The sequence below is a fragment of the Oncorhynchus masou genome, chromosome 3, assembly GCF_036934945.1.
Source record: "Oncorhynchus masou masou isolate Uvic2021 chromosome 3, UVic_Omas_1.1, whole genome shotgun sequence".
Classification (NCBI taxonomy): domain Eukaryota; kingdom Metazoa; phylum Chordata; class Actinopteri; order Salmoniformes; family Salmonidae; genus Oncorhynchus; species Oncorhynchus masou.
The window spans coordinates 26,734,034-26,744,744 of NC_088214.1; the positions used below are offsets into that span (position 1 = coordinate 26,734,034).

Below are 10,711 nucleotides of genomic sequence, written 5' to 3' on the forward strand. Positions count from 1 at the left end.
AGTATAGGGTGGCCTGCATTCAGCATTATACACCAATGACTTCAGAGATGTTAACCTGTATTTTGACTTCGGTAGGAGTTGTGGCGGTCACCCGACCACTACTCAATTGTAAAACTAAAACGAGATATACTCCGCTGCATATAACTTAGACATCATGGTGCACCTTGGTGCAAGTTATGTGTAACTTTTCTTTGTGGTCAACATTTCTTTTTAGTATTTTGCATTTAGTAAATACAATGTAGACTGTGTTTGCCTGGCGAAACCAACAGTCGTCCTTTCCATTGTCATTTAAATAAAAATGCCATTCCTGGTGCAGGGACAAGATGCTTTCTCTGCATACCAAATTTGATTGAATTCTGTTCATACTTAAACTTGAAAAGTGCAACTTTTTTAAGTAATTTGAACTCTGTAGTGATTTAACTAATACTTTTCAGTCCTGTTACTTTACTGTAGGGTTACTTTAATTTACTGTTTCACTTGTATTTTCTCTGTTATTTACAAGGACATTATACAGTAACTATGGATACTTCTGTTGCCACTTCCAAGAAATCAACACAACTATAACTACCTGGTATTTTGTGCAAGTGCTGCTTGTTTGAATAAAACCCAAAGAAACCAGAATGCAAGTAGGCCTATTAGGTCATTACCAGCATGTAATTTATGTAAACACCACTTAAATTGCAGACTGTAAAACAAGTCTAATACGTTATTTCCATGCATGAAATAATGTTTTCTTCTTTATAGGTTTATTTAGCTGATGACCACCTGCAAATAGCAAATCACACAATGCAGTCTACCCTGTATGAGAAAACACGTCCACAAATATGTGTATTGAGAGCTAAGCCCATCCAGAAAGAGACATGGGGCAGGCCTTGTATCAAGGAAATGATCATGCATCATACATAAACCCACCAATTGCCTATCAGAGGACAATATTTTTAAGTGGCATTATTTGTTCTGTACTTCGATTAAATTCTCCTTGCTGTCTCATTTACCTTCAAGACAGGCCAGTAATTGTTATTCAAATTGATATTCAGTTATTTCAACATAAATGTGGCTTGGCCATATCACATTTATGCCTTAGAAATGATTCCCAGAGGGGCAGTTTGTGAATTAACAGTAGACGTTAATCAGCCTGTACTTTTAGAGCCCTCTGATTACTAACATGTTGTTTATATCACTATAAAAAAATAAAGGATTTAAACTTGTCTTAGTATTCTTGTGGTTTATTTACTTATTGGTTAATTTCACAGTATGATACAAATTATTTACATTTGTCTCATATCAAAGAATACTGACAGAAAAATACAACCAAATCTTTGTCCTTCTTTATACATATGCTTAAATATTCTGTTGTAAATTCACGTTGTATACCATCTTTAATGGCAATAGCCCATTCTTGTTATAAACATTTAACGTGTTATTTATTTGTAGCACAGTTCTCATAGAAAAGTTCATTTACAGAATTTTTAAGGCAAAGTGTGTTTTAAATTTGGATTTTAATTTACACACACTTAAGATTGACAATAAAAGATCATTCACATCATAAGACCACAATTTGGTAGATACAGCAACTTTTGTCTCGTGATATACAGGTGACAAATTGCAGGTTTCATGCAAAGGCCTCTAAATGTTTCATTCACAAAAAGAAGTTATTGCAAGATAAATAAGTTATGTAAACATTATTTTAGAGAAACAATATGGGCGCTGAGTATTGTTTATAAATATGAACATTATGTTATTTGCAAATAACAATAAATTGTATTTCAAACTATGGAATGCATGGACAATTTGAGATACATTATTTGTACAGTAGACTTATATATGATGCCCATTGACGTTACTTCAGCGGTGAAGTGTTTCATAAAGAGTATAATGATTGAAGTGAAGATGTTCCATATAGGCCTATGGTACAAAGTTAAAGGTCCTTGCATGGCACTGAAATCCTGATTTGAGTCGGGGTTAAATTGGATTTTGTTGGTGGTGGAAGTGACCCAAAACGGATGCATTTCCATTATAATTCCAAATGGATATCTGTTCAATTCCCATTGTTGTCATCCACCCCCACCACTCCTCCCTATTTAACCATTGGATATGAGCTACGCGCGCATAACTTGAACTTTGGGGTGAATCATAGCATTGTTAACCAATGGTAGACTTGCAAGAAAGTTCGTTTTACGCGTTTGCATACCAGACAAATATTTCGGTTTATAAAATACTCTTTTGTTTTTCTTACTATATGCTATGGGTATTTCAAGATAGGTCCTTTCGTGAAAGTGAAGTTAGGCTACATTCCTTTTATGACTCAACTCATTTCTATAGTTTGGGTCAAGTTTAAAGTAATTTATAGGCCTATTGAATATATTATGTATTTATTTTTCATCAAATCTCAGTTTCATATCAATACATGTACCCAAAGCTGAATTATTTTACTGAATTTATTCATTTTTAATGCTCACGAGATAGCTATAGTTAATGCAGCACTTGAATATAAAAATGCATTGTTATCAGATAATACGCATCATTTAATGCGTATGGTTCCCTCCATATCAACTCAGACAGGCTGTATTTTTACACAAAACAAAGGAGCCTCAGAAAACATATTTTCAACATGAACATCAAAGTACAAGGAAACAGTGTGATAAAAAAAAGTAAAAACATAGATAAACACTATTTAGGCTATTTAAAATTCACAGTTTCCAAAATGCAGCAGAACAAATCTTTGGACATCAGCATGTTTCCATTATTTCGGTCAAATGTGATAAAAACAAAACAAAAACAAAACAAACTTTGATGCTGAAGCAATTCTAAAGTTCCAGGGAGAACATGGCAAGTTTTATAACACAAAATGGTTTAAACCAAATCAAAGTGTATTGGTCGCATACACTGATTTGCAGATGCTATCGCATGTGCAGCGAAATGCTGGTGTTTCTAGCTCCAACAGTGCAGTAATAATACCTAGCAAAGTTTAAAAAACAATAAAAAAAAACAACTATACCTACAGAATATTGCAAAATCCTGTCTCATTCATGTTTTAAATATTTGCTGGTGTTTTTGTACACTGGCCCTTTAAAGTTATTTATTGCTTTGTATCTTTTCTTCAATCGCTGTCTGATTTTTCATCCTTAGATGATGTGGCATGATTGTATAGTCCCTGTGCCATCAGGTGCAAGGCTAAAGAGTTTTTATTCCCGGTAGCCTTCTTTATTTTAGCCCTCTTGTTTTGAAACCATATTTTAATTTGAGATTCGTTGAGGCCGAGTTCTTGTGCCAGACTCTGTCTTCTCTGTTCGGTCAGGTACCGACTAGTCTGAAACTCCGTTTTTAGTCTCTGGAGTTGTTCTGCTGTGAAGGCCGTTCTTGGACGCTTGTCATCCTTGCTTGGGGTCGTCGTCGTTGTCGTGGTAGTGGTCGACTTCTTTGGTTTACGAGATCTTGGCCCTGTAGATTAGAATACATTCAATGATCAGACATTGAAACAGACACAAATTATGCCTTCAACATCCTCAATAACATCACTAATGCCTGACTCATTCATATGATTATCATGTCGATCAAAACAGATTCGTAGTACTCTAACATGCTAGAATAGACCTAGTAGGATATCAGTAGTAACCAACTATTAGGCCCAATGGGCCTTTAGTAGCAGAATAAGTATTGTGGTGGTATTAATATTAGCTAAATTGCCAGTATAGGCACAATAAGCTGTAGACCTAAAATTGTATTCGAATGTAAAGTATTCTAAAAGGGTGCAGGGTTTTGTGTGCATAGGGGAGGATGATGGGTGGGTGTTGATGGGGGTGGGGTTAGAGGGAGGGGGTATAGGCGCCCCTTTCTCGCTGTTACCATAGGAACTACATTTATAAGCTTCATAAATATGTAATGATTATCGTGAACATTTCATAAAACTATTTTTGAGTTGGCTGGTTCTACACCAAATAAGAGATCGATTCGCAGCTACACGTTTATTGGATTCACAATAGCATTTGAATGTTATTATGATCAATAGGCCCTTTTCTTCCATCGAAGTATATTTTTCCGTACTCCTGCATTTAAGTTTCTTATACCGTTTATTTCGTTACATGCAGACCTATGTTATGAGACCAACATACAGCACAGTGGTAACTTTTTTTGTTTCGTAATGGAACTTTCTTTTGTTACTATTTTGGAGTTGTTCAGAGAATTTAATGTATTCATTTCAATATGCATAATATAGGGCATATATGTTATACGACGATGGCATGTTATCGATATTAACTTCATGTGCTTCTAAATAGCTGAATGGATAATCCAATATAGTTTAACAATGTGTTAATTTGAAACGATGCTAGCTAGAAATTAAATAGCCTAGAAATGAAAACAGACGGTATCTATATTTGTTACTTTGATACACTTTGGAAGTGTATTTACTTCGACATTATATGAAAAAGCTCAAAATATAACAAACATTCGGCTATAGGCCATAATGGAAGATCTGACAATCACATCCTACAGCAGTAGATAAACACTTATGCCAGGCCTAATATCCTAATATGAGAATAGTTTAAGAATAAGATAAACTACAGGCTGAATATAGCAGAGGAGGGAAGTAAAAAGTAACTATAAAACAACGTCTTTATTCATAATATCTGTCAAATTTTTCTCTCGAAACGTTGCACTCTAAAAGTCTGATTGCACGCATCTCAGTCATTTCGCATATAGATGGAATACTTTTTGCCTTGCTCCATTGTCAAAACAATATGCTAATTAAATATTAACAAAGACGAGTGAGGAACAATGGCGATAAACTGCGTTTCAATACTGATTTAAAAGTTGCTTTACAAGTTAACTACTTCAATATGTTTAATACTTCGATACTACCTTTTTTTTCCTCCAAAAAGTATTGAATTTTCTATTTTTTTCATCCTTTTCATTGTTTTCTTTATTAGGGCTACTCAAACGGAATTGTCAGCTTGATAATAATTGCATGACTTGACAAATATTTTTAAGGAGATACTTATAATAACAGTAACAATACGATGACATTGCCTATAGTAGGCCCTATGCCTAATATTTGGTTTGTAACCGCCATTATCATCCAATCAGAATTCTAGGTCAATCGAAATATTCCTTGTCGTTATGGATAAAAAATAAATAATAATAACATTACTTGGCAACCAAAAAATAATTCGAAATTTTTTTTATTCATTTCCTAAAAGTTTCGGACAAATAGTTGAAAATGGGCTACACAAAGGGATAGTTTTTATGTTTGTATAATGCGGCTGCAGGAGATCGTTTCAGGTTTATATTTTTACTTATTTAGTTCACTGAGTCAGTTTATATTGCACAAGTGATCCAATGGTTCATGGTATTCCTATTCTTACTTTATACTAAGGCAAGGAAAATACTATACTTTACCTGAGGATGGTCGGTCTGAATATCTTGTACAATACACCCAGGCTGGCCAGAGCATAGGTTTCGACGAAGGTGCAGAATTGGCTTGAGAACTATCCGAGTCGGAGCTTAGGCACTGATCTCCAATTTCTCCTCCGGACTTGAGAGGCGCATCTCCAACAATATCTTTTTTGGGCTCACCGACTGAACGAGAATTCGATGTTCCTTCCCCTGCCACGGTCCCACCTAACTGCCCAGATTTGGGGGGAAGGCGAGGACTATTCTCTCGTCTATTGAGGTGATTCTCATCATAATTAAAAGTCCCGTCTTTCCGCCGTCCAAAGTCTGGTCTCAAAATATTATCAATGTAAAAGTTCGTGATTCGGTGCGGTTGCTGGTTCCCAGGTGCTTGAAGAAGAGGAAGAATAGCTCTGTTGAATTCTTCGCCCGAATCCTGACGCTCTCCATTGCGATTATCATCTTCTTCCATGGTGAAATACTCAATGTCCAATTCTGGTAGCCTACCTTTCTCGCTCTCCCACACAAAATTATGAATTCCAATGAATGAATGTTTTAGCTTTCCTTGTCCACTGCGTTTTTTAAATACAATGTAATTGGAAATAAAAACGAAATCCGTTTTTTTTTCAGTATCTAGTTTTGGTAGTAATAAAACCACGCCTCTTGCCTTTTTCACAAAGAAAAAACATACTTCAAATGTATTTTTCCGGCTTGCTGCGATCAATCTATTTGTTGAGGAAGTAGACTACCATTTAAAATACTGAGTAGTAGTAGTCCCCTTTCAGAACCAATCCAATCTTGATGCTTCAACTACTAAACTACGAGTAGATAAAGAGGCGCTAACTGCTCCTGAAATACTTTCACTATGGATTTTCGTTCTTATTTTTAATAGGCTACGAGTCCCCCCAGTGACGTTGCAGTCCGGTATCTAAGACACGTGCCTTGAACCAATAGAGTTCGTGAAATGTTACCACATGACTAATGACTCCAGAATACTAGAAGACCGATGACAGCACCCCTACATCTCACCCAATCCTCAAAGCTGTAGTATTCAAAAAACATAAACAAGTAGGACACCATTTCTGATTCAGTCAGCCTTCCCAGTTTGTTTTTTTATAATAAAAAACAAACTATTTTCTGCTGAGAGTTTAAAAAAAAAAAGTTTTTTGTTATAGACATATCTCCACATTTCGTTGGTTCTTCGGTTCAAAGCGCACACAAGACTTGCCCATGAAAATGGGGTATCCTCGAATGGGGGAGGGGTGTGAAACCTCAAATATGTTTCTCAATCTTCCCCCCAAAATTCTGGATGATTGAGGAATATTTCCAAATAGGGATGAGCCATCACTCCGGAAATGCTCTAGCAGTCCCCAACATTACTGAATAAGTTTCCATCGGTGTTTCCCAGAGTAGCGCATAGTTGGCTAGGGGGACACGATGGGTGGTGCACTTGCTAGGCTACTCGTTTCTTCGTCTATTGCACGTGAAGTAGCCCTATGTCAAATTATATGTGAATGCAACTTAATATTCCCCTATGTTGTCAAGGTAGCCTAATCAAATATGGTGCGCAATAGGCATCCATTGGTCTCCGGTTGTCCAGTAGTATCTATAACCACTATAGGGCATGGGTAATGTAGTCTATACTTTTTATCATACGATTGTCGCTCTAGTGGACGCGGACAATCTGTTTGGTCTTTAGTCCAGTCAATAGCCGAAATCGGTTTGCGCGTAAAAAGGACCGTGGCGCTTTAAAAATTGGCGATGCCATCAAACAGCTGTGATATCAGACGTTGCGGTGAAGAATCGAAGACTATTCTTCTCTCGGTGGCCTATGCATAGGGGTGATGTCCTCAGTCAAGTCTTTCGGTAAAATGTAGACTTTCTGACTGTCGTAAACAATCAAACTGGGATATATTTTGACATATTGATGAGCGAAATGAGCTCAGGTCAACAAGCGCGCATCATGCTCTCTAAACATGGTGAACTAGGTGTGCATTATATATAGTGCAGGCGTATTGAACAAATTGTTATTTTCTATTTGATAGCCTATGTGTCATGCAGTGCCTATGGCATCACCAAAAACATGACGTTGCCTAGTTGTTGGGATTGGCCATAACATGTCTGAATCCATTATTTTGTGTTATTACACAGCGTTTGAACATTATTGTTGGGTTATTCCAGATGTTATCAACGATCCGCAAAATATTACTGTAAACAAATAATGCACAAGAATAGCCTATTAATTAATGTTTTGGACTGCTCCTTAGAAAATATTAAATTACCAAGACTGGCTTTTGTTTGAGAATATTGAGTTGGATTGATCTGATCTAGTATTCATTATACTTTTCCCTTTTTCATTTTCCTTATAGTTGGATGTAGAGGTTACAGGTTTATAGACAACATCACGGAGAGATTACAAAAACCTTTGCATATAGCAAAAACTGAAAAAAGACATGTGTTCATGAAATATTGACTTATAATGGTCAAATCATTCGTTATATGGCTGTATTAAATCATACACGTTTTAATCATTTATATTCCAGAAATACAATTGTTCAGCTAAATGTGTGTTTTTTGTAGTCCCAGTGTCTTCTTAATTCATCTTTGTGATTAGTTTTGTTTAGGTGTGCCTATTTTAGTCCTGATACAGGATATTAGGCTGCCTATTTTAGCATTTAATTGTTACATTGATTGTTAATGTTTGGTGCACCTGCATCAAACATTAAATGTGACATATAGACTATTCATACGGTATGCCTAAAGCATTTAAAAGGACAGCTTTGCATGTGGACTAGGTGTGCCTTGCCTACATGCGACGAAGCAAACAATGAAATTCCAATTCCATATTGCTGAAAAACACGTGCAGACTTGTTGACGTTATTTTAAATTATTTACGCTGTTCTTCAATGCTTATTTGAAAACGTACCAGGACTCGTTGGTGAAGTTGGACCCTGTAATCGAAAATACATGCAGCTTGAAGTTGTCAGAGGTCCAAGCAATGTCAGATGAGTTTTGTTAAGCTTCTATTTTTTTAGAAGGTGTATTTCGGCCTACTCCGCCACCCCCCCCTTCCCTGCACACTTATTCGAAATGTATTTTAACCTGCTTTGAACTTCTCAGGCAAAACAAGGATCCTAGAATGACATTCTATAGGCCTAGGCAACTTTTCCACAATTTAATCAGGCAGGTGAGAGAAAGTAGATCCACTCTCCAATGACCTTTTATTTAACCTCATTCCAGGGGATTTACACCAGTAAAAGTCCAAATATTCACTTCACCTTTGAACAGTAACTGTAACTAATTAATAAACCACCACAAAGTTGTAAAATGTTAAATCCAAGCTCATGCAGATTCGATAGCCTACTGAAATGGTGACTAATTCCTTTATTGTGTAATTTAGTTGGCTTATAATAATATTATTGCATGTATGAATTGCATTCATAACCTTGTCCTATGAAATATTGAAATTCGTGTGGAACGATTAACAAATGTGCAGAGATGTGAATATTAGCCATTTAAAATATTTTGACGGAAGTTTCTGTCCTTCATGTTGACATCCCCAACTCTCACAATCTGCAACACTGTCTGTCAAACATAAATATAATTTGCCATATTGTTTGCAAATGTTCAATCGTTCTTTTACGGAGTTAATCTTAGGCCAAATCATATTTTCTATATTATTCTTAATTGCTCATATTTAAAAACATCGCAGTTCAACCTATATGCAACTTTTCCTAAAACACATTTCTGTATAGCCAATTATTGGCAGTTGGAAAAGTATTTCATTATGAGTCCAATAATTCCAGTCTAGCCTATTCTAACAGAGTCATCCACCGACAATTTTAATAGGCCTAGGCAATCTGGTGCCCATTTTCGGAACTTTCATCCTAGCTCTCCTAACCCAGTCAAAACTTTCTATTTCGGTAAATGTCTTTTACTTTCCCTCAGAAAGGGTTATGCTTCGGGGGCAGAGGGATTTGTGAATGAACGCCATAGCGTTGGCTGCAGCTCACAGATCATAGCCCCAGATCACCAGCACACAGATGTGCTCCATTGAATGGCTGTGATATCTGCTCTGTAACAATGCAGGGGTCATGTTGGATCCTGACGCTTCCTGTTGGCCTTTGAAAAACAAACGGAGAGAGAAAACACTAAGGGGGTCCCCGAGGATGAGGATAAAGGTTAGGCCTACTGACCACTTCCTATAGTCTGGAAAGCTTTTGGTGAAAATTGTGCGGCACACTGGTCTCAACCGTGATAAGGTTTTTCTGGCCAGGACATAGCCTATCCAACTTTCATATTGGTTTCCTTTTGGTTCGATTATGTAGATTATCTATTGGCATGACGTAATCTCCCGACACATTTTAAATTGTTCTTATGCGAATTTATTTATACTCATACCCCGTTAATTATGTTTACCTCGTTTATCCTCACATAATGTCATATTCCAGTGAAATGAATCCTGAACTCAACTGATTGCCGTCAGTATTTTCATTTTAATGTATAGCCTACGTGTCATTTAAATGTATACTTTTCTATAAACATGTAATTTATTGGATAAATGGCATTTGAAATACTTTCGGATGTGCTTGCTATTTACTTATAGATCATTGATCTAAACTGTCCCTCCCTCTGTCCGCACTTTCCTTTATGTGCAAAGTGACCAAGTCTCCCTCAACAAGACGTTGAAAAGGCCAATGGGACGATTGTTTATGGGGTTTAATTACTGGTTAATCCCCCCGATCGCCCTGGCGTGGATAAATCCCAGTTGAATAGGCGTTTGAAAACTGAGCCAGTTTGGATTTCTCCAGTCAACTCAACCCCAGCCTTTTCCTCTACTTTTTGGTGACCATGGTTGCAGCAACTATAGCCTATATCAGGCTACAGCGGGGAAAAAAGGGTTTTGGTCCATTGTGTTTTAATTTCGGTCAGTTCAGGAAATAAATAATAGCGTGTTTCAGTGAAATAGCCTATGGCTACTTGATACATGATTATAGGCCTATAGAAATATAAAGAATTGCATCTTTAATTACATTTACTGGAATTTAACTGACACCAGCAGTGCAATTTAGGACCAATTGAAAATGCTAAGCAAAGTTGTCTTGATCCTGATGGCATTTCCCCATCATAGTTTATGTCACCATTTAAAGAGATACGGATTCCAGCCATGTGTTTTTGCATGTGCATAATAGGAATTTAGTTAACTTTTGCTTGTCTTCAGTAATCAATGATGTATTAAGTTCATTGATCACCATATAGAAAATGTATCAATCAACTATTATAATATATGATTTTACACTCATTTAGTCATGTACACTAA

At 36.5% G+C, this 10,711-nt stretch overlaps 1 protein-coding gene across 1 annotated transcript; it reads right to left on the reverse strand.

The window, feature by feature from the left end:
• Nucleotides 1–1,041: 1,041 nt before the first annotated feature.
• LOC135513711 (homeobox protein engrailed-2b-like) lies at nt 1,042–6,174 on the reverse strand. The gene is made up of 2 exons (XM_064936594.1): nt 5,398–6,174; nt 1,042–3,441 (listed from the first exon to the last, which is right to left on the reverse strand). Exons 1-2 carry the CDS (start codon nt 5,861–5,863, stop codon nt 3,101–3,103), a joined length of 807 nt encoding a protein of 268 aa, XP_064792666.1. The 5' UTR covers nt 5,864–6,174; the 3' UTR covers nt 1,042–3,100.
• Nucleotides 6,175–10,711: the final 4,537 nt, after the last annotated feature.

Bases quoted from the DNA above. Each gene is read 5' to 3' on its own strand.
- LOC135513711 (XM_064936594.1), bottom strand. From the start codon at position 5,863: ATGGAAGAAGATGATAATCGCAATGGAGAGCGTCAGGATTCGGGCGAA. The intron at 3,442-5,397 runs GTAAAGTATAGT...TCTAATCTACAG, and splicing joins TTCAGACCGACCATCCTCAG to GGCCAAGATCTCGTAAACCA.